Genomic DNA, 27959 nt, shown 5'->3' on the forward strand with positions numbered 1-27959 from the left:
AAGAGTAAGATCATCGTACTTTTAGTCTAGACTTCCAAAGCTACAAAAGATTCAGAACTTAAATGTCACATGAATGATTTTAAACTGTTCAGCTGTTAGGCACAATAATACTCTACATAGAGTATATTCAAATTTTCAACAATTTAAGACTATGCCTCAATAGCAACATAGCTGAACCTTCTGTTCTAATTACAGGAAATTACTTCTCCTATTACTATCTTTTCAAGTGGTGAATGGTGAGCTACTGACTTACCGTAATACTTCTCAGCACAGAAAGACTTTGTAAGGTATTATAAGGTATTTTATTTACCAGTGAAAAGTTGTAACTATTTAAATGTGCCCAAAAGACTATCCGGTTGTTCCAAACAGAAGAGATGTCCTGAAGAAGAGCAGCTGAAACTGCAAAGAATTAAGGTGGCAGATGGTAATTACTGATACTGGAAGTAAACCTTGATAAAAGGGGTTGGAACCTCAGTTTAATCTCTGATCTATAAGGTGTTGCATTCACAACATAAAACTCTCTCATGTCTCAATGGGAATGTGGCTCATGGACACATTAGAAAAACATTACTTCAGCTAAAACACAAAAACCAACTTTCCTTGTACACTTTTTTCCCAAGACTTGATTAAGCCATGAGATAATTGTAAACCAGAATGGCATGTGTATGACCACACAAAATTCCCTTTCCATCTGTACAGAGTCAGAGATGGAAGACTGATTTCCATTTCGTTACCTTTCAAATTGTTATTGACGAAGTGATGGCTATTTACTTATTCCACAATATGAAGAACATGGAACAGAAGATTGAATACATACATTTGATTCTGAGCTTGTACATGTGGAAAACAGAAAGAGAGACTGTAAGTTAAATAAATTCAGTTTGAGGTGTGACGTTTTAAAAGTCCTCTGTGACTTAAGAAACTCCAGTAACCCAAGTAAAATGATCCCTGTAGCATATGCTATTCCTGCCCTTTCATTAGAAGCAACTAACTCAAGGAGAAGAGAGTGAAGGCCAGTTACATGTGCCATTTAACAACTTACCACTACAATAATATATTAAATACTCCAATTGCATATATTGGACACTAGAAACCTAGGTTTCAAAGTTGTCATATAAGAAAAACTACTAGATTCTGAAATCATGCTCTGTTATCTGCTGACAGTGTTTAAGACTGTCCCAGTAATAGACTTTTTAAATAAAGGCATCAGAAAAAGTACCAGTGTATTGGTTTTAACATTACAGTACATGTATCATACTGGTGTCTGTAGATTAGAAATCTAGAGCTGATAAAAGACACTGAGAAAAAGCAAAATATCTACTCACAAATATGATATTTCTCTGCACGGATCACAAAGATGCCAAAACACTTCATTTGTACATTCCTTTTATATCAAAGTATTAATCAAAACGGTTGTCAGAGCAAAATGACTGGATGGCCAGGACAAGTTACAAGTCTGAAGTACTAAAGAAAGGACTGTTACCGTTCTCTAACTTTTGCTTCACCTTGTTGGTTTCACAAATTCATCCTTCTATTAAAACACTGAGCTGGATGTAATTGTTCTGGACTGCAGTATTTACTCCACCTTCAGATCTGAGACCAGTGTCACTATAAAACTGTCTGTCAATGAGTGTTCCCAGAATCACAAACTGTGGTAGTTATTAAGCAGCTTCACCAAGTTTGCATTTTTTTCATTAAAGTCATTTTTCTGTGTACTGAAGACTGTTTAGAATGGCTGTAAAAACTGAAAGTATGCACAACTGAGTGGGACATGACCCTGGAAGTGTGGGATTCTTACTTACATATCAGTGACAGTGGTCTTCTTTTTCCCTTTAATCAAAGGTTTGTTTAACCTTCCAGCTCTCTTATCCTGAACCATCTACAATTTCTGTGATTTTAGGTTTACTTTATTAAACATATTGTTGCCTCTTATTCTAATATTCTTCAAATTCTTACTCTGACAAGTCCATTATAGAGTTAAGGCAATCTTCCTAAGACTGCCTTTTACCCAAGACAACTATGTCATCTTTTGATGTTCTAAGCATTAGGCCCAATGCATTAACCAGTTTCACAATTATATCTCTGAAGCTGGAACGGAAAAGTGAAATGTTTTCAGTAATAGTAGTTATTCTGGAAAGGAACATGCCCAGAACTACAGACTTCATATATAATTCTAGAGTACACCTTTATTCTTTTAACCTACCAGCATTTAGGTTCTGATGTTATGCTCTCCACTGTTACACAATAAACCAAAACTTAATCCAAACATTAACATGCAGAACAAAAATATCCAGATCCAAAAATTATAGTCATGAACTAACTGTCCAAATGCATGTTGGAAGAATAACTAACAACTGACCCTAAGAATACTATTCCATACAATTTTGAATGAAGGACAATATCTACTATGGGCAAACGCTATTAAGATTTGCATACTTTTCCAAGGACATTCATTACACAAATTACAAGCTCTTCAGAAAAGAATTCTATTTTCCACCAAACTATGACTTAAATAGATCAGGGTAATATTCAGGCAGTAAGACAGCCACTAGTTAAGAAAGCCCACCATGTTATTTTTCAATACCACTCTTCACAGTTTATTGAAAGCAATACTGCCACAGTAGGCCTTTTCTGATGGAGAAATAGTGGCCCAATTATAAGGAGATCAGTCACAAAACAAATAGTCTCAGACATCTCCAGAAGGTGAAAAAGCACAAGATACACACATATATGCACATGTTCCTCCTATTTTCCAGATATTTTAGATTACTTACTACTTCCATCAAGAAAACCCCTACTGTTAGCCAAGTGTCTTAAGATTTAGAAAGTAAGTCAGGTGTATTGTATGTCATGTTTACTACTCATAACATTAGATCAGTACTTGTGGGAATGTATCAGGGCAATTCTGTGATTTATTTTTAAAGGTAATTCTCATTGTGTTAAGAAGGCAAAACCTTATATCCTCCAATTTAAGCTGAATACAGTTATCAATTTTTTATTTACAAAAATGACAAAATAATACTTCTAGTAAATACTTAAAGAAGAGATCTGACATTTTTTTCTAAGATTGTACAAAAAATGCAATACATCAGAAGACCTTAGGCATCAGAAGAATTTTAAATCCCTTCAGTCTTCTGTAGCAATCACTACAAACCACTACGACATTACATAAAATAAAATGCAAAATTTCATAGACAAAATCTGAATTCTTGAATACCAATGTTGACAATGTATTTCTAGAGTATGGAATGTCCCTCTCTCCCTTCCATTTTCCATCACTTGCATGAAAGCATGTTTAAAAAGTCCTAAGGGAAAAGTTTCCTAGTGTCTTTGAAATTCCTCCTTTTTCTATTTCTTCACATATTTCTAACACCAACACTGCTCCGGTAGTTTCTCAGACAAGGCAAAAAGAAAAAAAACCTTCTAGAGATAATCTTTAGATTTCCTATTATAGTCCTCAAGTTCTTTTGGCATTTGAAATAAATGCAGACTGAAACCTACAGTTATATTACCAACTGTACTCTGATTTTAGTTAATCTTTCATCATGAAGTAGACAGTATTTGCCTGCACTATTGCCCATATTTACAAGAATCATATAGGGATGTGATTTCATGAATGAAATAACCTGAAAATGCTTTCTGTATGCCTTTTTTTTTTGTCTACTTCTGTTTTTCATTTAACTGTAGTCACAAAAAAAAGCATTGCTTCAAGTTCCTAGCTCTATGACAAAAAGCACAGAGCTAACACCTATCTGTACGAAAATTTACTGCAACATAAACTATGCCTCCATTTCTTTCTTTTCAAGCAAATACTTGAATATAATTATTCCAAGCTAGGGATTCCATAACCTTCATAGCAAAATCAAGCTGGATTTTTTTACACTTTTTATGGGATAATTTTGATTCAGCAGTTAGATATTTAGTTATGGATGAGTCAAGCTGTCCAGAGATATAGGGTCATATTATTGGTGGGGTAGAAACTTTGAGCTAGTCTCTTTACTTTAACAGACCTAAGTATGAAACTAAGTGTTGCTCCACTGCCTACCTACTTCCTACCTACTTCCTAAAGTAAGAGCTATGTGGTACAGGAGCAATTTCCTCCATGCAAGTGATGAGGGGTATCAGTTGAAATCGTGTCTCCTGCAAATAGGTCATTTCCTGTATTTTTGTTTCATTTTTATCCTTGGCTCTTCCTCCACCATCTCTAAGTCTATTCTTGCTATGTAGAATTATGGTAAGAAATACTTAGAACTTTTCATGTAGCCAAGAGAAACTCTATAAAATATTCTCTAGCAATATCTGAATATCAATGGAAAATATTGTCTGGCATCAGAAAAAAATATACTCAGCACAAGTATCTCTGTTACTTCTAGAAACAGGAATCTTGAATTTTTCTATAAAATTCAGCCTGCTGCATGACAATATGTTAAGAGTTATTTGATTGCTCTGCTGCATATTCTTTGCTTAGAATGCATTGGAAAAAATCAACTTTTTCCAATGTACCCTCCCCCAAGCACCTTTGCTTACTACAGATGGTAGTAAAAGGTCCCAGACCCTATGTCAGAAGTTTCTATTGTGTATGATGTCCCTACACTGTTTGCACCAATTTCAATAAGAACGTTTTGTATTTAAACTGTTCTTACAAATATTAAGTTTGGCAACTGGTAAGTACTATACCCTTCTTTAATAATTAATACCCACAAAATGATGATAGGTGTCAATACTTTTTTCTTAAAGTATTTCTTGTATTAAACACATACACTATTATGGAGGACTTAGAGCAAAAAGATTTGTGAAAAGGCATATGACCTTCTTCCCACTACAATAGCCATGCCCTAATTAAGCAATGCATCTGATAGTCATTAACAGGAATGAGATAATGAATCACTTTCCCTCTTCTTTGTTAATTTGCTGTAACCAAGCGGCTAATGGATGTCAGAGCTGAGTGATTGCACTGATTATAGTGATTTATAGTTGCAACAAAACAATTTAAAACCATTCCGATTATTCATGTTAAAGATGCTTTATGTTTTGTTTACTAAATGTTTTATGTTCACCCTCATGCCCCTCGACACAAAATGAAGAAGGTATTCCTGGAAAACCTGAAAGTTCTAAGATCTTTTTATTGTTTCAGAGTAAGGAATTTCATTTTGATTATAAAGAAAGGAAAAAAAAGTAGTTTACCCAGTAGAAATGAAAAGCCTTAGGGTGGAAAGAAAACTTCAGTGGTGCCTAGTTCAAAAGAAGACGGAAATAAGAGGAAATAAGGCAAACTTCAAGCCACTTACCTTCGGGCTCCCAGTCCCTTCCTCATCCTCTGCAGACACATCAGTAGCCAGTATCTCTGCTTTGATGATATCCAGAGCCCTAAGAATCCAGCTGTGTTGCCGTTTGATTTGCCTCTGTAGTTCCTTCCATTGACTTGCAATCATCTGCAGCATGTCCTTCAGTCCTTCTCCAAAATGAAGGGGAGAAAAGTGAAAGTTGTACACTCAACTGCATCTTTAAATATTAATCTTTATTCAACGAATTAGCAGGATATTTAAAAGAATAAATGCAATAAGAATTTTAATGTATTTTCTCAGCAATAAATCCAAGCATTATTATTGTTCATACTGCAAAACAATGCTGTATAGGGTCAAAACATTTCTTTTAGTCATCATGCAAAATTTTGATTATATTTCAGTTGAAAACTTCAAGAAAATAAAAATCTGACATAAACTGTGATTTCTATGCAGTAGGGAATGCCTCACCCTCTAGTATCTATTGTTCATCTTGAAACATTTAATAATCTTCCAAATATGTTTTTCTTACCTCCCACTCTTGTAAATATTTTCTGTAGTTTACACATTACCATTTTCTAAGTACTTGATGAGATGCACTATCCATGACTGCTATGGCTTCTATAGCTTTTTGGAATTATACACAGAAGTTACTAATTTCCTATAGCTTTTACATTACACAAATCTTCTGATGCTGTGAAACAATAGAGGCACGGTGTATAACATGATCAGAAAACAGTAGACCAAACGATAACTTCAACATGGAATGAAAAGCATGCTGAGTAGGCAAAAATTAAGATGCCATTCCATAGCAGTATATGCTGATTAAAACCCTATTATCATACAAGTCACGCAAAGATGTAAAAATATAGGGGGTGGTGGGGATAGAGAAAGGGAACTCAGTATAAATCTCTCCTCCTCTTGATTTAAGGCCTCTGCAGAAAAAGACAAACCTAGCCAAAGGAAAAAGGTATATTTAATTTTAATCTATTCCTCATAAATATATTAAAATTGTTGCAAGAATTAGTTTAAGTGGCAAAATAAAGCTTTACCAGAGCAAATATCCATGCAGAGTATGTAAAAAAATATATATTTGAAATCCTAATTCATTATCTTAATGCTATTTCCATAGCATCTACGTCAAAGAATGTGTCAGTGTGAAGTTTTTAGTGATGTGATTTCTATTGAAACTCAGCTGAGCAGCAAGACCAAAATAAAATGAACAGACTATTTGCAGTCAGTATTTCATTTTATAAGTATTACTGCATTGTATGCAGTATATGAAACATTTATAAATCTTGAAGGTCAATCTGATAATGTAAATATTAATAATACATAAGGAAGTGAATATATGCAGTAATTTACAGCAATGCTTCTTCATTCTTTAATAGTCTGGAGACATAAAGACCTGCAATATTTCAGAAGGATTTACCTGATTTTTGAGATACAATAAGCTCAAGAAGTTGACGTCCTTCTTCTACCACTGCTTCTTTTAAAGCACAGTGGCTATCTACATTCAACTTAAAACTCTGAAAAAAAAGAAAAGGAAAGGAAAAAAAAAACCACAGGAGAGAAGAAAATTCAGTATTAGTCACTGGAGAGGCAGTTATCAAAAAACACATATAAAAAATTATTGGCTGCTTTTTATCAGGAACCACATTCCTATTTACCCAATAGTCAAACTAATTTCAGTAATAAAAGCTATTGACATTTTGGATATGGGCTCAAAATGTTTCCAGTAGATCAGCAAAGTACATCTGTTTTGAAGCAGCTGACAAATCTAGAAATTAATTAGGTTTTATGAAAAGTCACAACCCATAGGCTATATCTGGAGTAACAGTGTTCTATAAAATATACTAAATTTATCCCACCAGATATGAGCTCTGGGTTTTTCTTTTTTTCAGATTTCTTTGAAATGTTGGTGATAGCACTATTTATGAAACCATAAAAAAATTACAGCATTGAATATATTGGCCTTATGTGCACTCATACAAATCTATTAATATTGTATTTCTGAGTTAACTCTCATATCCGTTTTCAAAGAACAAATCAGACTGCTTTAGATCTCTGCATTCTTAATTTGCAAAGCCAGTATTTTTCATCTTTTTTGCATTCATATTTTTACTGGTTTACAAAGGATCTTTGCTTTAACAGTGATTAAAATATTTTCGTGGTTTTTTTTTTTTTTTTACAAATTGCATTAAAATCTAGTAATAGACAGAAGAAATGGAAACATGATCTGTTATATGTTATGCCATTTCATACACCACTGATAACTTGCATAAACTTGTGAATTATTTGCCAGAGCTTCTCACTCATACTTGCATGTAAGAAAGAAAGAGAAACAAAACACAATAAAGAAGGGGTACTTGCTGTATTTAATCATAAATCATGTGCAGCCCTGAACACGCAACTCTTGTTCTCTTTGAAATGTCTATGAAATGAATGAAAACAATATTTGACCCCTTGGAAGAAAGGAGTTTTGCCTTCTCTTGGGAATGACTTAACTAGAAGAGATTAAAGGACACTTTGCAAGTGCACATTTGTAGCTTTTGTTTTTTATAAAACTTACTTATACTTCTCCAAATACTAGTGAGCATGGTAGTACTGAAGTATCAGACACCACAAAATACTCAGAAGCTCTCATTTCTTAGGGAACCAACCATTTCCTTTCTTTCCTAACTCCTGCAGTCAGGCTGATTGGCGTAGCAGAAAATAATATTGCCAGAATTGTAATAAAATTATGTTCTTTTACTGTATTTGTCATGGTTGAAAGAGGTATGTTGCTCAGACAGACTCTTAACAGTCTTTCAGGCAGCAGTGTACCTGACAGTTAGTGACAAAATGTTTTTGAAAATTCGCCATTCAGATAAAGAGCAATAAACAGGAATTTTGCTACCTTCAGCATTTTGTCTAGCCCAATTTTCCTTGTATGGACATCTGAATATAATGTTTTGTACCAGCTGTTGAACAAACGGGTCAGGCAACAGAAGTTAAAAAGGAAAAAGTACACCTAGTTTATGTCTGGCCTTTTCTTAAGAGCTTTATGAACCCAAACCTAGAAGTTCTTTTTTCCATTCTAAGTGCATGTCTGAACAAGCACTGACAATATTTAATTTACTGTTTACTTAAAACATGCTTGTACTGAATAGTTTGTAATCATGCACTTCATGGGAAATGCACTATGCGTGTGCCTCACACAGCAAAAGAGAACCTAAAGGACCTAAGAGTAGGTTGTGTAATTTCATGTAATTGAAGTTGAGTATAGATGCAGCTGGATGTAGCAGTTTCTTAGATGATGTCATGTGTTTGATAGGAAAATAGGAAAAGATTAAGTATTTTCATTAGGAAAAAAAAAAAAAGAGACTTGCTGTCCTAGAAATGATTCATTTAACATAACGCACCAGGTACTACAATACAGCTTGATTTTCAGGTGCACCTATTAACAAGTAATAATGTTAACTGAAGAAGCAAAATATGATGAATAAAAATGGGGCCAAACTTTTGGGTTCTGACTAGCAATATTATCCTTGTGCAAAATTCTGATTTTATGGGTAAATTATGAGTGGCACAAGTGTGAACATACATGAAATTTGGCAGAAAAAAAAAAATTATCAGCACAGAGGCGTCAAAAGGACAGAATTTTTCATGTAAGCATAAATGCAAACATAAGTGAAGGAAACTGTCAGCTGATACAGTGAAGTATGAGTTTTGGCTGTAGAATTATATGTGTGTATATATATATGTATATATAATTAGGAATGGTAAATTCCTAAGATAAAGGAACAAATAAACAAAGAACACTGGAAAGAATAGCCCTCAGTCAGTGCATCAGTGCTTGTGATTCCTCATACCTGCATGGCTGAAAATGCAGCACATGAAAAAGGCAGACAGAATTGAAGATGTAACAAGTATTACACGAATATACAATGGAGAGATGCAAATTTGCATGGCTAAAGATAAAATCAGACCAAATATTTGGAACTGAGGAGGACCTTCAAATACAGAGATCCTCTACCATCCTGGGTATTTCCCATTCCCTACTCTATACTTATGGCATTTTGAAAATTGTAACTTTAACAGTGTGTGGCTCAAGTTCCCCTCCTCCTCTCATCTTCCCTGAAAATGAATGGAGCCTTTGCATCTGAAGAGAGGAAAGGAGTAGTAGAGGGAAATCAATTAATCAAAGCCATTTTTCCAGACACATTTGCAGCTATGGAGCAGTCTAAATATCACACATGATACATTATGGAAAATGCATGTGCATTGGCCTGAAAGCAGCGTTTTAAACAACACATTAATGTCATCACTGGCACTACAGTGTACATAATGTAGTTTATAAAATGCAACAAGCAATATTTCCTTATGAAGTTCTCTGGACTTTTCACATTCATCATGCACCTATATATAAATATCAACTGTTCTTATTAGCAAGAAAGGAAAAGTGAGACAGGAATCATTTACAGGAATCACTTATCATTACATTATTTCTGTTTATGTAAATGAACAGGAATAAAGACTCCAAAAGTGTATGTATAAAGGTCCAGCAGTGGTATCTTCTGTTGACTGCATGGGGCAAAGGAGCCCAGTCTTCATTCAATAAATGAAGCTGTCCCCTGAGTTTTAGGAAACTGATTGATCTGTCAAACAATTCTACCAAACCTCCATAGGGAAAAAAGCAGCACCTCCTGATCTATACTGGGCTCTGAACACATGAAAAATAAGAGTGTTTTTCCAGCATATAATAATCTCTCCCTCTCTTACTTGTCTATACAACTGGCGATGAGAAAAAATATTTGAAAATATATTTATTTGAAGCTTCAATTTTATAGTTGTAGATATTTAAATTTAGGGAAGTTCCATTGAGTAGGTACAGTATGTACATAGCGAGATCTGGTATGGAATCTTTCACTGTTTTGCCATACTTTGTTCTTAGCAAATATTTGTAATTTGGTAAAAAACAACCCAGGTCTTGACCTATTCATATCTGCAGTAAGGACAGTCAGCTATCAAGCATTAATGTTTCTAGAGGCACACAGACTTTGTATAAGCAAGTACTTCTTTTAAAGTCATGATGTGTCCAACTAGTTACTTCCAGTGTAGTCTGTGTATCTGAAAAACAAATAAGCAACTAGGTATCACATGAACCTACAATGTATACATAAATATAAAGGAGTTTAAATGACACAGCAGTTTACACCTATTGCCAGATTAAGATCCTGTATGAAAAGAAATATTTGCATTTTCTCAGTCAATCATAGTATTAGCATGTGTGATGTACTCGGGTACCCATGAGACCTTATTTTCTTGAGGTTCATTTTTGATATGTTTAAATACCTTTGAGAAAAATATCACTGCTTCTAGGGCATTTATTTTTTAGAGCAATAGTACATACAATTAAAATTATCCAGGTGCCCTATGATTTTTGAGTTTGAAACAGAAAGTTTAATTTAAGATTTCCTAATAGTAATCTGCCTTTTCTTTTTTTTTTTTTTTTAATCGCAATGTTACTAGAATATGGACTTCTATATTTAGGTACAGTTGAATGTGTATTTTGGCTAAGAATGTAGACATTTTAATTAAAACACTCAGTTTTAACATTCAATTGTGAAATTTACAACAATGGGAATAGTTTCTGGTAGAAAAGAAACAGGAACCCTTTACTGAGACAATCCTGGAAGAATAACCAAACTCCCACAAATATTATCAGCAATGTTATGTTTTGAATATGGAAACAGTTTCAACAGTAAAGTGCTAAGAAAATGGAGCAACATTTGTCACTTATTTTTAAATACATGCTAAATACAGTAATCTCCAAGAAAGAAAATAATGTTGAAAATTGGATTTAATTTTTTTTTTTTTAATTACCACATTTCATTACTCTTAAAGGGAATATGACTTAAAACAATTCCCGAAAATTTATTCTTATATTCTTAATATGCAGTTACTTTTGCAACTGTTTTGTTCCTGGAACAGTTACCTCCCAATAGCTTGCTAGGTAGCTGTGCGCTTTTTTTTTTTTTTTTTTTTTTTCTTTTGGGAGTTTCATTGAGGAGTTCTGACCACACAGAAAGTCTCTGTTTGGTCAGTGCCTAGTATTTACATACTCTAGTTGTTGACCTAGTAAGCCATGTAATAATGTACTGATATTTTCATACTCCTGAACGCTACCTACCAATGACATTTAGTAAATAAAAAAAATACCTACCATGTAAGCTGCCCTTACATTAACACGGAAATAGTCATATATTGTGTTCTAACAACATAATACTAAATACAAAATTAATTGGTCAAAGATTATATAAAATGGATATTCATATGCAACTTGTACATGGAAAAAGATCCTATCTTCTATGAAATAGTGCATTACACAATACATCTACAAATATATCATTAAACTATTTGACTTTTTAAAAATTGGGAAATGTCTTATATAGGAAAGCCTCACATTTTTCATCACAGATATAAGGCCTACTTAGTATTAGAAGTCACAAGGATATGTTTTCCTGGGAATGAAATGTTACATGTGAAATGGATCCAGTCAATTTCTTCTTTGTTCATTTTTGTCCATCCTTTCCATAAAATTTTCCATTTTTATTTTCTTCTTTTCTTTTAAGCTGTATTTCTATCTGAGCTGCAGTCTACCTTTAAACAGAACACAAGCACTATGGAAATGTTTTATGCAGCTCCCTAGTCAAGTTGAGTTTTACAATAGCAGGGATTTTATCTTTGTGTTTTAAGGATAACATAGTGAATCCTCATCTGAAGCTGCAGCACCCACTAAAGGTCTTTTTCTTTTCTCCCCAAGACTGGGTGCATACCCTCCCAATTGCAATGATGACCAAGCGGCCAATCACCACCAACCGCTAAGCAAACCTCTACTGCCTAATACAATATGACCATCATTTTCCTTATATGCATCACACATTTCCTTTTGTAAGCAATGGGAGCTGGTAAATACTTTTTAAGATTGCATAGCTAGTGGAAAGAAGATGGGGTCTTCTACCCCTTCCAACAATGAGAAAGCCTTAAAATACAACAATTTTGGGGTTTCTGTGAGCATAATGCCTTCCACTGGCATCTGTAGGCAAATAAAAATGGGCAAAACAACAATATCACTATGTTGATTTGCTATATCAGATTATAAACTAAAATGCCTTTAAAATTGACATAAAACTGACCTCAGAACCTCACTACTGAGATCTCATAAACATATCTCATGCCAGCATTGTGCCACTGTAGATTTAGATCAGACGCTTGATGGTCTGACTGCTCAGACAATTTCTTTGTCTAAGTTTATCATTCATTTAAATATAACATTAACAGAACATTCTGAGTTCAAAATGTTTAATAATAAGACAGTTATAGCAGCCCCAGGAATGATTTTACCTACTGTTCACTGATACACATTCTCCACCTTTCATTTGATCTCAATGTACTATTTGTCTGGGAGGACCAAGCATATTTATGAAGAAACAAACTGGTAGGAGTTTAGTGAAGAGCAAACAAAATATGTTTAAAGGTGGAAGATTATAAGAAATAAACAAGACCAACTAAATAATGATTAAGAGAAAGGGCCATTAACTATCTACTTATAGCCCATGACTCTGAACACCAAGCAGAAAGAGGATTTATTAGCATAATACAGTATCAGAGGGTATAGTAGATGGGACTAATGGAATTAAATTAAGAAAGAGAAAATTTAAGCTAAATACCAGTGAAATTTCCCCTGAAAGTCACACCAATAAGATTGTGTAATAATCTCCTAAGGGAAACAGTGAAAGCCCTGATCCCTTGAGACCTTTAAATCTAGACTGGATGAAAATGTAGGACTAAGAACTGCAATGTAATGGGCTGAGAGAGCAGTAGCCTAGGTGATTCACATGCCACAGAATTTCTGATGGGCCAGAAAAACTAAATACAAAGGGGGAGGCTCTATTGCATTAGTCCTACAATAATTCATACTTTTGTAAAAACATCTCACCCCTTTCTTTGTCACAGCTTCTGCCATTCAACTATTAGGCAATAAATGGTTTTTTCCCTTTGTTACCTGTTAAAAATGAATAGCACAATCTTCCTCACATTAAATACTTCAGGTTCCCCAGTTTCTGTTTCTCATTCCTCCTTTTGTTTGTCATCTCCTAGGTAATTTTAGATGTGGAGAAAAAGGATAATTAGCCCAACTCTCCAGGAAGCCTATTTTGCAGATTTAGTTTAGGAGGCACAGAGGTTATTTTTGCAGATATTTTGTATTTCAAACTCACGTAAATTCTTCTACTGCCAACTCTAATTTCTTTTTTGTTTCACTACATAAATTTCTCTTTGCTTTTGTCTATCTAAACATTTTACATTTTTTAAAAAATTAACATAAAGCTTCCTAAATTGAATCTCAGTTTGTTTACTATCAAGAGACAATGAGAGGTCGAAGAACACAGGCAGGAAAGCACAACAGCAAAATAGGTATACAGTGAAGCAAATACTAAGTTGCCATAAGCATGGTGAACTGCACAACCGGTCTACCATATATAACTGTCCTTGACCATTTCTTGTCTCTTGAAATACTCAGGAAATAATCTGCTGAAATCACAGTCTTCTGACTCCTTTTTCTATCAAGATGACATTTGTCTGGCTGATCCTACACCTTTCTAGGCACAGTTCTTCCACCTGGAGCCCCACCACACCCCAAAGCTAATTCATCAAAATATGCTTGAGTTGTAATTGTCCTACCATATGCAGAAAAAAGCCAACCAAGAGAAAAAAAGGTTTCCAACCCAAAGATAAATTCATGAGGCACAGCAGTCTTGGCAAATATGGAGTTACAAGGAGAGAAAAGACATATATATATGTATAATTTAAATATAAATTTACTAACTTACAGATCAAAAAGCATGCATTGGTCCTAAATAACACTATGTAGTTTTAGAACAACCTTTGAAGAATCTTAGTTCTAATAAAATATCAGGGGAATATGAGTGAGAAGTAATTTGGTTTTTTATATAAGTACAGATACAATGTTTTATGTAATTTAAAGTTGAACTAAAATGCCTTTTTAGCAAAATAACATAGAATCACAGAATGGTTTAGGTTGGAAGAGACCTTACAGATCACATAGTTCCAACCCCCTGCCATGCACAGGGACACCTTCCACTAGATAAACTGAGAACGCAAATTATTAACCCAATTAATCTGTAGAATTAAGAAATTAATGAAAAAAAAATCATAGGAGATGCAAAGAAAAACATTTACCAATCAAGACCTCCACCATTCATGCCTTGATTTTTCTGTATTTCTGCTGAAACCTTTGGCATTGCGAACACCAAAACACAGACAGCAACTGTGTTACTTCTAGTACTTAAAGTCGGCATGATAGTATGCCTCTGAGACACATGGCACAAAACCCATGGAAGAGAACCATAGCTCTTGGCAGATAAGTAGAAGCAAATATAGTTTAATTGTTGCTGAAAGTGTGCTTGTTTGTCCTTTGAGATCCTGGCATTATATTCTTTTAATGATTTCCAATATCAAGTTTTACATCTATACATCTATGTTCATCATACCAGCATACTAAAATTTCAGGCAATAGCATACATTTTAATAGACATAAAAATTACAACTAACAAAGTTCCTACATAAACAATTTGCAATTTATTAATATAATAAACATTACTTTCCAAATTGCCATGGTTTAACTGCAGTCAGCAACTAAGCACCACACAGCTGCTCACTCACCTTCCCCCTCCACCAGTGGGATGGGGCAAGAATCAGAGGAAAAAAGTAAGAAAAATCATGGGTTGAGATAAGAACAGTTTAATAACTGCAAATAATGATACTACTACTAATAATAATAGTAATAACATGTAATGAAAAGGAAAGCAACATAAAAGAGAGAGAGAGAACACCCAAGGGAAAAAAAAAAAGTCATACAACTGCTCACCACCCACTGACCAAAGCCCATCCAGGCCCTGAGCAGTGTTCACCTCCCTCAGCCAACTTCCCACAACTTATATACTGAGCATGATGATTTATGGCACAGAATATTCCTTTGGTCAGTTCAGGTCAGCTGTCTTGGCTGTGTCTTGTCTTTGAGAAGCTGGGAGGACAGGAACAATATGAGAAACTGAGAAAGTCCTTGGCTTAATGTAAGCATTGCTTGGCAACAAATAAAATATCAGTGTTATCAACATTCTTCTCAGCACAAATCCAAAACATAGTCTCATACTAGCTACTGTGAAGAAAATTGACTCTATTACAGCAAAACCCAGCACAAATTCCAATTTTTAAAGGTGTATCAAAAGCTGTTACAATGATAAATTAGTGTAGAGAACATGACCAATTTGTCATTGAAGAAGTGATTATACTGTAATTGCTATAAAGCTTCTAAGTCAGAACTCATGTGAAATACTTTTACACTGAAATTTCCTAATCAAGTTAGTTCAAAACATTTTATAATGGTAGTTTGATTTCATTATGTTATTATAGGCACCGAATCCCCCATATGCAAACAATTTCTTCTACAGGCCAGGCATGCAATGGAGCTAGCGGAATACCAAACTTCCACCACTCAAACTTACTGTATCTTTGTTTTGGGATATCTCAGCACCCGAAAGTTTTACAGTCCAAATAGTTCAGAAACCTCTATTTTTTTCCCACTGCCAACAACTGTACACTCCCTGGCTCCAGACTGTAACACAGGTACAGCCAAATGTGTGAAATGACAGCAACAGTTCCTTTTGATCTTCTCAGGCACTTTAACTCAAGAAACAGAAAAACTTTCACAGAGGTTATTGTGTTTACAGATTTAAAAAGCTGAATAATAGTCACAATTGACAATATACGTTCATATCCTTTGTTTAAGGTTGATGTTTTGCTTCCTATTAAGTCCTTTTATTTGCCTGTGTTATTCGAAATCTGCTAGGTTTAGTCTGTATCTCTGATTAGTATGTTCTGCAGCCTGCTTCCTGTGTAAAAGAACCTACATTCAGGAACCCAAACATACACAAAACACCTTTCAAGATAGCATAAAACTCAGAAATTCAAACTAACAATAGGCTAAACAGACTCAAACCAAAGTACTTAGAGAAGCAAGATATTAGTCTTTTAGCACCATCATCCCACAGATACTATTGTGTATTTTGAGGAAAAAATCTAAATTGGCTGCAATGGATATTGGAAATGCCCATATAGCAAAAGCACAGTACATAACATAGCCATTTCAGAGACATTAATATCTTTAATAAAATTACTGTTACCACTACTGCCACAAAGACAGACAGTAGATTAGCCCAAGGCATGTGTATTTAACCTTATTTTCAATAAGAACAGCTACATAATACTTCTCTAAACTGACATTTTTCAGAAAATGAGATTTTCCAGGAATATGAGAATGATCTTTTTCTGAAACATAGCAGATGTGTTACAAACAAACAATCAGTTATCATGAGATATCACAGAAGCATCATTATTTCACCAATACAATTTCTTAAACATTAAAGTACAACCTCTTTCCTGTAAGAAAGTATTTGCTGTTTTAGCTAAGAAAGTGCTGAGCCATGATGTGGCCAGAAAAATTTATACTAGACACAGGAAAACCCTTATTTCATTTCTCTTTAGATAATAAAGCTCTCACAACTTCCATATTCTAAGAAGAGTTTGGTTTTGGAATGGAGATGACATCTGAAGTTCCAATACAGAAGAGGAGTAAATGCTAGTGTGAATAGATTTGTATAAGTTGTTTTGAAATACTAGTGGTACTTTATGACATTTTAAAAACTGTATCATATAAAGTAAATACGGTGACTGATAAAGTTAATATAATGGAACAATTCTGGGTTAAAAAGCACTTTAATGTGGCACAAAGCTTGCAACTAAATTGAGGCAAAAATTACAGACAGGCATCACACAATTTATTAGAAAAATAAGAAATTCTGATTCATGGAAATGATTATTTAGCATATCCAAACAACACTTTGTACTGCAATGACTCCATGCAAACTTAGCCACCTGTATGTTCTACAGAACAATATTTGCTATTCTAGTTTCAACTAAACAAAACATATATTTTTGCCTAAAACTAAACAACAAATAACTGTGGTGAGACCCTTATTTTCAGGGAGACCATCCTCCTCCATTCTTTCCATGAGTGACTAACAATTCCTCTTTGTGCATTCTGGAGAAGCAGGAAACCATAGTCTGCCATCTTTTCTAAAGATATCTTATATCCACAGTTACAGTAAGAGTAAAATGAAACATTGAGAGCTGCTCTAAAGAGAAGGACTTGGGGATACTGGTGGATGAAGAGCTGGTCATGAGCTGGAGGTGTGCGCTGGCAGCCCAGAAAGCCAACCACATCCTGGGCTGCCTGAAATGTGGCCAGTAGGTTGAGAGAGATGATTCTCCCTCTCTACTAGGCTCTAATGAGACCCCACCAGGAGTACTGCATCCAGCTCTGGGGCCCTGAGCACAGGAAAGACGTGTGCCTGTTGGATTGGGTCCAGAGGAGGGCCAGAAAAATGATCAGAGTACTGCAGCACCTCTCCTCTCTCACAGGTTGAGAGAGTTGGGGTTGTTCAGCCTAGAGAAGAGAAGGCTCTGGGGAACCTTACTGCAGCCTTTCACCAATTAAAGAGGGCTTATAAGAAACATGGGGGCAAACATTTTAGCAGGTCCTGTTGTGACACAACAATGGGAAATGGTTTTAAATTAAAAGAGGGGAGATTTAGGCTAGATACAAGGAAGAAATGGTGAAATACTGGCACAGATTTCCCAGGGAGGTGGTAGATGCTCCTTCCCTGGAAACAGTCAAGGTCAGGTTGAACAGGATTCTGAGCAACCTGATCTAGTTAAAGATGTCCCTGCTCACTGCAGGGAGGATGTTGGACTAGAAGATCTTTAAAGGTCCCTTCTGACCCAAACTATTCTGTGATTTGCTCTCCTCCAAATCACAAACTTAAATGTAGGCAGGTTACAGCCACTCAAAAGGGCAAAATGCAACTGCCACTTTGAAAGAAAGTACATCATCATGGGAACCTCCAACCATTCTTTAGCTGGTTTTGAAGAAAAAAAAGTAAAATCTGTCATTATATATATATATACACACATATGTATCTTCTACGTTTCCTGTACTCAAGATCTCAGAAATTTAATCTTATGGAAATTCTGGAGAGTAAGATTGTTAGGACAAAAATGCCTGACTGCTAGTTCCAAATTTCAAAGACAACCTTTCCTTAATTTTATCTCTACTGGAAAGTATTGTTTGTCAACATCTGTTAATAATGCAGGAAGGATTTTAAAAGTCTCATCAAATATGCTTAGAATAAGATATTTTTCATTTGTAGGTTTCCATTTAAATGTCTTGTATTATCTAGCTCTAAGTACGACACTAAACACAGTAATGACTTTGGCCAAAAGACCTAAGAGCACATCACAGTAAGGTGCACACCTAGGAGTTGTGCAGCAACAAGAAAACAGGACTGTGTTAACAACAAAGGGAAAAGTAAAGACTGCACAAATAGAAGTCACGGGTCTCAGACTATGTATACAGTGCCTTTTGTCTAAACATTTTTCTCAGTGGCCAGAGGAGGGCCAGAAAAATGATCAGAGTACTGCAGCACCTCTCCTCTCTCACAGGTTGAGAGAGTTGGGGTTGTTCAGCCTAGAGAAGAGAAGGCTCTGGGGAACCTTACTGCAGCCTTTCACCAATTAAAGAGGGCTTATAAGAAACATGGGGGCAAACATTTTAGCAGGTCCTGTTGTGACACAACAATGGGAAATGGTTTTAAATTAAAAGAGGGGAGATTTAGGCTAGATACAAGGAAGAAATGGTGAAATACTGGCACAGATTTCCCAGGGAGGTGGTAGATGCTCCTTCCCTGGAAACAGTCAAGGTCAGGTTGAACAGGATTCTGAGCAACCTGATCTAGTTAAAGATGTCCCTGCTCACTGCAGGGAGGATGTTGGACTAGAAGATCTTTAAAGGTCCCTTCTGACCCAAACTATTCTGTGATTTGCTCTCCTCCAAATCACAAACTTAAATGTAGGCAGGTTACAGCCACTCAAAAGGGCAAAATGCAACTGCCACTTTGAAAGAAAGTACATCATCATGGGAACCTCCAACCATTCTTTAGCTGGTTTTGAAGAAAAAAAAGTAAAATCTGTCATTATATATATATATACACACATATGTATCTTCTACGTTTCCTGTACTCAAGATCTCAGAAATTTAATCTTATGGAAATTCTGGAGAGTAAGATTGTTAGGACAAAAATGCCTGACTGCTAGTTCCAAATTTCAAAGACAACCTTTCCTTAATTTTATCTCTACTGGAAAGTATTGTTTGTCAACATCTGTTAATAATGCAGGAAGGATTTTAAAAGTCTCATCAAATATGCTTAGAATAAGATATTTTTCATTTGTAGGTTTCCATTTAAATGTCTTGTATTATCTAGCTCTAAGTACGACACTAAACACAGTAATGACTTTGGCCAAAAGACCTAAGAGCACATCACAGTAAGGTGCACACCTAGGAGTTGTGCAGCAACAAGAAAACAGGACTGTGTTAACAACAAAGGGAAAAGTAAAGACTGCACAAATAGAAGTCACGGGTCTCAGACTATGTATACAGTGCCTTTTGTCTAAACATTTTTCTCAGTGGTTCTTCACATTTCCTCATTTGCTAGCTTACTACTTCATTATGCTAAAGCAATTTCTCTTTTGGTGTCAGGGATAAAAAGTGGTAAAACTCTTAGCAAACTAAAATGGTCAAGAGCAACATGGTGAATCAGTTCAGCTGGTAAGAAAGTCTGTTTGGTTTCAAAAGCACAGCAGTACTATCTAGACAGATGCTTTTAGCTCATAAGCTGCCTTCAGGATACTGTTTTTGATGAGAACTGATTTGCATACCACCAAGTCTATGCTTAGAGTCTGCTAGCAGCTGATTTTGATCAGGGTGCCAATGGGCAAGAACAACATAACAGAAAAGAAAAGCTACAAAAGATAAAGTGAATCAGAAACCATTTGCAAGTTCCTTTTTGGTAAGGTCAATGAACCTATCTTTTCATTAGGAAGTGATTTCAACCTAATCACAAAATTCAAAACCTGTCTCACTTCTTTCTGCAGTAAGGCTGACCAAGGCCTTTGTTGCAAAGCAGATTTCTGCTGAAAAACATCCCTGATTTATGAAAATATTTTCATGTTTTCTACATCTGCCAGCTTGGGTGGCTGCCTGTAGGGGTGCCAGAAGTTCAAGTGGTGGCAGCTCCATGTCAGCCCTCCCATATGAATGGGAAGCACACAGCTCCCAAACCAGTCTCACCAATGTTACTCAATTGTGAAGACCCATAAAATTGAAACAATAATTCCAGTCACTATTCCAGTGGTCTCTGAGAGCATTTTCATTGTTATCTTCATGCTTTGGTGTTATCTAAAATGAAGCATATAGCAACATCTGTTCTGCAGAAAACTGGGGTTTAAAATTTGCAAGAAAACAGCCCTCCAAGCTGGAGATTTGTCTATTTTGGCACATATTCCAGCTGTAGACTTTCAATTTGTAGAAAAAATTCATACTTTTTACCAAATGATATGGTTACTCATCATGACAAAACCTATGAAGTTTAAGTTGTAACTGTCATTTAACAATGAAATTCCAATTTGTCCTACAATTAATAATTATAATTGTGATGTATTTGGGTATCAGCGTGGTGCCTGTCTACCCATACAGTGCACTTAGTCTTGAATTCCCTGCGTGGCTGAGGAACTCCCCAGATAGTCTCTGCACGGATGAGATCATGGGCTCATTGGGAACAACAGACCAACTTGACGAAAGACTGCCTTTCACCTCCACAACCAAGTGCTTCACTAATTATTTCAGGAGCTGTCCAGGTGGGACCTTCAGATGCTCATAGAGATGCCTGCAGGCAGCTCTTCCTGGGCCAAGAGCAACAGACAGACAACACTCATATACTTCAAAGTGCTGGTTAACATCCTGGGTGGACAATCTTGCCAGATCAGATATAAGAATTAACTAGAGCAATAGTCTGGGGAATTCTACCAATTTAAGATGAAGATGTCATTGCAAGGATGCTTGTAATGGACACTTGCACTGCCATCATGTTCAAGAGATTTGACTCCTCATGTAAGTATTACCTCGTGCAAAGATTGTAATAAGTTGGTGTAGGTTTCTTGTGGTGTTTTTTAATAAACACTCTCTCTTCAAGTGTCTGTGCCACACCATTTCTCGAAATGTCAAAGATGTAGAAAAGCAAGGCTGAGTGAGGAGAGACTTTAAATTCAATCTTTATCAACAATTTTCATTGGGACCCTAAAATGACAGTCAAGAATTGCACATACTGAAAAATTTGGAGGATGTTCACAACCTTGTTCTTACCTCCTCTGCAGGATTTTTCCCAGCCAATAATGTAAAAAGGAAAAAGCACATTTTTCTGTTTTCCTGCTTCCATATTTTCTTTTCTTAGATTTTGACATCAGAGAATTAATTCATGAATGCAAAATATTCTCTTTATGGCACTAATTTTGGTATTGCAACAAACATATTTCCAAGAAAACAACATCACAGGTGGTGAAATTGATAACTTGTGCCAAAGGCTAAGGCCTTGTCTCTACTAATAAAAATAAAAATACTAATCTGCACTGAGTTTTTACTCCTTCTATGACCAGAAAATCTGCACCAGTGAGAAATCATAGTTATGAGGTTTGCTAGCACAGATGCAATATAGAGAAAAGAATCAACACATTTTCTTTGTTTTCTAGGTTAGTTTGCTACCAGTGTCTGCACTGAACCTCTAAGTCTAGAACTTAAACTTCTTAATTATTAACCCCCTTTGCGTCAACAACTCTTAGGTGAGCCTGACAGCATGTATAACCTGACTGGCCAAAGAAGAAAATGAGCAGTATAAGTACCCTCACAAAGACTTTGATCATCATTGTCTTAAAATGCTCAATAAAGGGAAATTTTAACATTGAGCTTAATGTGAACTGATGTTCATATACTTCTGTTTAAACACAGATTAGGATTTCTGACAGACAAATGCCACTGAAAAGCTGATAATCTAATTAATACAAATAAGTATCTTCCCCACTGTGAGAGACCTTATCTTGAGTTGATTGTCTCAAAGCTTGCTGACAAAGTTGTGAAACTTTCTGGTGTCTTGTTGATCAGGGATTGTCTGCTGGCCTGAACAGATAAGGGCCAAATGGCCTACTCAACAGATAAGAAGCAAATAGCCTCTGGAGACCAGTTCAAGCAAGGACAAAGAATAATCACATCATTTCATGGTGGGAGCAGACACAGAGGACCCCCAAGCCTGCCAAAGCACACAAGTGGTCACATAGAGATCCTGTGCACCCCACAGGATCAGCGTGCCTAACCTGAGAGTGTGAGCAGGAGGCAGGAGTCAGCAAAAAATACCCTATAAAAGACTGTGGGACCAAACCATGAAAGGGACCCTCCCCACCAAAGACTACAAGACTAAGGACCAACAGGACACCACTGGGTCCATGGTGGTGACTAACTCCTGCAGTTCTATCCTGACTGCTTGCTAAATTTTCCCCTTTTCTATTTTCTCTCTCTCCTATCAATATTTTCTTACAACAAAAATAAACTCCTTTGTTAGCAGCATCTGACCTCATTTGTATCTTAATCTCACTCTGGGCATAACAACGAATCTCCCCGTTCCCGGGATAAGTAGGCTGGGACACCCACTGAGCAAATACAGAGCAAAAATGCTCTGTATTGTAATAGTTCAATTCTGCTGTGTAGAAACAAATACGATAGCATATTTTCTGAAATCCAAAAAGTAATGTCACAGTTACTTTTTTCAGGTTGTGCAATGATTTTTTTCACTGACTATATATGCCATAAAAATAATTATAATATCATCAAATTCAAACTGAACTGTTCTTCAGACATTGTACTTCACAAAAGTAAAGAGAAAAATCCACCTGGTTTTATAACATAGTCATCCTGAAGCATACAAAAATTGTCTTAGCCCACAGATATGCAGATACACAGAGTACAGCTGGGAGCCTAAGTACTTACAGGGGAAAGTGAAGTCATACAGGTGCCCATGTACTCATTTATTCTGACTACCTCTAGCAATGAAGGAGTCGCGTCTGGGCTACTACTCCACATTCCAGTCTGATACGTGGTTCTGGCCTCACCTTCCACAGAACCGCAAGGCAAAGTTGGAAGTCACTTGCCTACAAAAGAGCTATTGCGCTCCTCTCCGTGGAAGAATGGGAAAAAGAAACTGACTGTGACAGAGACTCAGGCTGGTGATTGCCCTGTTCCCGGAATATATGTCTTTTTATCCAGTCAAGAGTGAAAATTGCAATGCTATACATAAAAACTCATCTCTCCAAAAGTTTCACGTTGCAGAGTAAGAGGAAAACAAATTGAAATGACCAATGCTTTTTCTGAGGTCTGATCTCACAATGTGCTCTGTGTCTTCAGAGCACCTGTAAATGTAATGGGAATTACGGGACTGAGTGTGTGCAAAGGCAAAAATCCAAAATCTGCCACAAAATCCAAAATCTGCAATGTAAAGCAAAATGCAGTGTCTTTGTAATGATTACCATAGCGGGCACTTAGTCTAGTGGCTACCTGCAGGTGCTACTACAACAGAAATGTTTAAGAACAAAAGAAACAAAAGAGTTTTCTGTTTAGCATAAATTCTGAAGACAGTTTTCAATTTGGCTCTTATTGTATATGTGGTTCATGTATTAACCACATATATCATAATTAATTTTTTATAATGAATTTAGTAACGGTCATTTCAATATTACGGTAGAGATTAGGATGAAATTTTTTCCTGTAATGCATCACATGACTTCCTGGGACTGTCAAATAATTTTTCACCATCAGATTATCAGGGACTGGAAATGAGGCTGAGCTTTGGCATTTGATGCTCTGATGTAGATCCAGCTAATGCACTGTTTTACCCAGCTGGGGAGTCCAGCTCATTGGCTCAGAACAGTGCTATCACGGGGTTTTCTTCCAATTCATACTGGCAAGAACTGAACATTTTGGCAGACGAAAAGAGAATTTCTTAGCTGCCTTTTTTTTTTTCTTTTTTTACTATATAGAGTAGTTTATCTATTAAGACACCTGTTAAGATACCATTGTTCTCTATTTTCTACCTACTGCGTAAAATTTTGCTTTTGAGAACGTAATACTTGATTTAATTCAGGTTTTTGTTTCACCTCCCCATAACCAGAAACAGATTTTGGAAGAATTCAGTGAAAGTCTCATGATATTTCTCATTCTATAATTCTAGCCTGTAATATATTCAGAATATTATTCATCCAAGGGAATACTTCCACTCAATGCTTTAGCTTTTTGCACAAGAACAAGGTCAGTGAAAATTGTATTAATTGCATGACAGAAATGCACATCAAGTAAAATGATTTAAATGATTATTTCAAATATTTTATTTAAATTACTCTATACTATGTTCAAACTGTGGGAGAGACAATATGAGTTTCTTAATAGTAAGAGTTTTGTTAATGTTACAGTGTAGTAAAAATCCTAAAATGATCAGCACAAAAAACATTATCCTTTCTTCTTTTGCTATTGTAATTTTCTTTCAGTTTTGGAGATAATTTCTGAATTGCAATGTAATTGTGGCTTTTAATTTAGTTTTTGAGAAGCTATCAGTACATATTTCAGATACAGAAAATAATTTGTTATAATTTTTATTAAAATAAACTGCAATGCTGCAAATCTTACATTAAAATATAGAAGTACATTAGTAATTAAAAAATAATAATCAAATAAAAAGCACAGTAGAACACTTCAACTACTGATAGGAATCATAGTATAATCTTGTCCTACCAAATGTGTCTCCAGGTACAGTTTAAGGCTGTCTGTCTCTGCTTTAGGAGGAGTCCAATTCTCTGTTGTTTCCATGGCTTCATTTAACCAGTGAATTAATTCATCCAGCTTGCTTACAAACTCCTTAACAGATAAGAAAAAAGAAAGAACAAGAGAAGAATATTTGTTAGTAAAATGGCAATCTGAAAAATGTATGTTCGAATTTTTTTTTAAGCCAGGAGAGTACTGTACAGTACAATTTTGCCTTCTGCAAGCATGCAAAGAAAAAAACAATTAGGAAGTGGCCTTCCAGGGAATAAGGAGCAGAACAGTGTTTCTGGGGTTTCTAAGGTGATATTTTGGGACAGGACAATGTGAGACCCATGTGACTGTGATGAAACGGAGAAAACATCAAAGTTTTAGAAGATATGAGGGGGATATATAAAAAGCTGCATATAGATTACAATGAAAATTGAGCTGAAGGCCTTGCACTAGGCAGACCAGGTGTAGCATGAGCACTGTTGGTTGAAAAAAGTGCGGAACAAAGTTACAAAGCGGTATATATCAGTAGACTGAGAGAAGAAACTACTTGTCAGAACTTCAGTCTTGTGATCCCTATTTTGGTTCATAGGATGAGACACAGGGATAAGAAATCAAACAGTAGGTGGGGCAGAATATATACAATTTAATATAAGTATTGCTAATTGCATATGAGTACACAGATGGTGCTCCTGAGAAGACAGGAGGTCCTGCTTCTCAGGAGTACCATTTATTTCAAGAATAGTACCAATTATATTGTCTGATTAAAAATAGTGCCCCTGAATTCACATGATTTGATGATACTATAGAATCATAGAATGGTTTGTGTTGGAAGGGACCTTAAAGATCATCTAGTCCCACCCCCCCTGCCATGGGCAGGGACCCCTTCCACTAGACCAGGTTGCTCAAAGCCTCATCCAGCCTGGCCTTGAAGACATCCAGGGATGGGTCATCCACAACATCTCTGGGCAACCTGTTCCAGTGCTTCACCACCCTCTCTGTGAAGAACATCTTCCTGGTATCTAATCTAAATCTACCCGCTTTCAATTTATACCCATTACCCCTTCTCCTGTCACTTTGTAAAAAGACACCCCACCCCCTCTAACCCCCAGCTTTCTTGTAGACCTCTTCAGGTACTGGAAGGCTGCAATAAGGTCTCCCCAGAGCCCTCCCTCCTCCAGGCTAAACAAGCCCAATTCTCTCAGCCTTTCATCACAGGAGAGGTGCTCCAACCCTCTGATGATCTTCATGGCCCTCCTCTGGACTCGCTCCAACTGGTCAATATTCTTCTGATGTTGGGGGCCCCAGAACTGGATGCAGTACTCCAGATAGTGAGTACAGATAATTTTACCAAAGTCTTATCCACCACAAAGCAAGAGAGTAAATGGAATAAACTGACCATGGTGTTTATAAGCAACCTGAAAACTACCTCTGAAGAGGAACATCCACCTATTACAAGCATTGTAAGACTAGATTGCGCTAGATCTAACACTGGTTATACTATTAGTTATTAACTATGAATTTAGCAGCATGGTGAGAATTTTAATTTCCAGTTGGATAACAACTCAGTGTACAGACTCACTATCTCACTCTCACCACTTTATTTATGGAATGATTTCTGGTAATTAATAGTCCATTCAGATAGCTAAATGCAAGCTAAGCATAAAACTTTTAAAGATTCCTGAGTGACTCAGGAGCCCAAACTCCCCTCTCCGAAGTGGTACATGAAATTGGAATTCTAAATGAGACAGAAACAGGAGTTTGAAAAATTGGGCCACAGCTGCGTTACGCAGAGAAGTACGATAGTAATAACCCAGACCAAGCAGAATCACACTTCCTTCAAAATTCCTAGTAGCGGTCATTTTGACCCAACGTTGTGCTAAGAAGCTGCGTCCAATAATCAACTCCTGGCTTCCAGCTGAAGTGGCAGTGCTTCTGAAGCAAATCTAGCATCTGGCAGGACACTTCACTGCATACTGCAGGCATGACAGCACTCACTGAGGCTCTAAAACTTTAATTATTATTAAAAGAATTATATTCTTTAAAATAAAAATTCACATGGGTTATATGTTCCCCATGACAAGCCCTGGGACAGGGGGATGGCAAGATGTTCTCCTTGTTCCGTTGCTTGCTTTCTTCCAGCTCGCAGTGGAGCATGAGATGTCAGACAGGCAGAAGAGTGGGAGACGTGAGCTGACGGGGAGAGGAGCTGTAGGAGTAAAGTCCTTCTAGTCACTCCAATAAATCTCTGCCTGCATTTTAGCAATGTGCTGTCCTTGAGAGACAAGGTGATATGGTAAACACACACACACACACACAAAAAGGCTCTCTTGCATATGGGTCATGTATTTTATGGAGACAGACATGCGTAACATCTGCCTGTAGTACTCGATGCCTGTGTGCCTTCAAAAGGGTGCTCAGAAAAATTGCAGGCTTGCACCAGTATAAAAAGCAACTACTAGCAACCGAGTTACTTTTGCCCTTTTGCAAAACACGTCTATGTTTTAATGTCTGCTACTTCACACTGGTGCTTAGAAACTCCCAAGCAGCAGGCTCCACCAGCCTGGCGTGTATCCCCTTGCACCACGAATGAGGTGGGCTGTGGGCCAAGCAGGCCCCAGTGGGGCAGAGAGAAGCTCTTTGGGGCAGGAAACAAAATATAGACACACTCTCCTACAGAACAACGAAAAGGCAAGTTGTCTGAGGAAAAAAGAGGTAAGACTGCACGCACCAGTGCCACCTGGCACGTTAGGATAGCGGCTGGGGTCGCGGTGCCCCAAGGGAGCCTCGCAGCCGAAGGGAGCACCGACCCC

At 36.4% G+C, this 27959-nt stretch overlaps 1 protein-coding gene across 1 annotated transcript; it reads right to left on the reverse strand.

Annotated features, from left to right (window-relative positions):
* Positions 1-5288: 5288 nt before the first annotated feature.
* Positions 5289-25251, reverse strand: LOC104509405 (A-kinase anchor protein 6-like; the record flags this gene model as incomplete). The annotated part of the gene is made up of 3 exons (XM_010151339.1): positions 5289-5452; positions 6715-6811; positions 25129-25251. Coding segments are annotated over 3 exons (384 nt in total), but the record flags the coding sequence as incomplete, so codon positions are not given.
* Between the last annotated feature and the right edge of the window lie 2708 nt (positions 25252-27959).

This window comes from Eurypyga helias, unplaced genomic scaffold (assembly GCF_000690775.1).
Source record: "Eurypyga helias isolate BGI_N326 unplaced genomic scaffold, ASM69077v1 scaffold7895, whole genome shotgun sequence".
Taxonomy (NCBI): Eukaryota; Metazoa; Chordata; class Aves; order Eurypygiformes; family Eurypygidae; genus Eurypyga; species Eurypyga helias.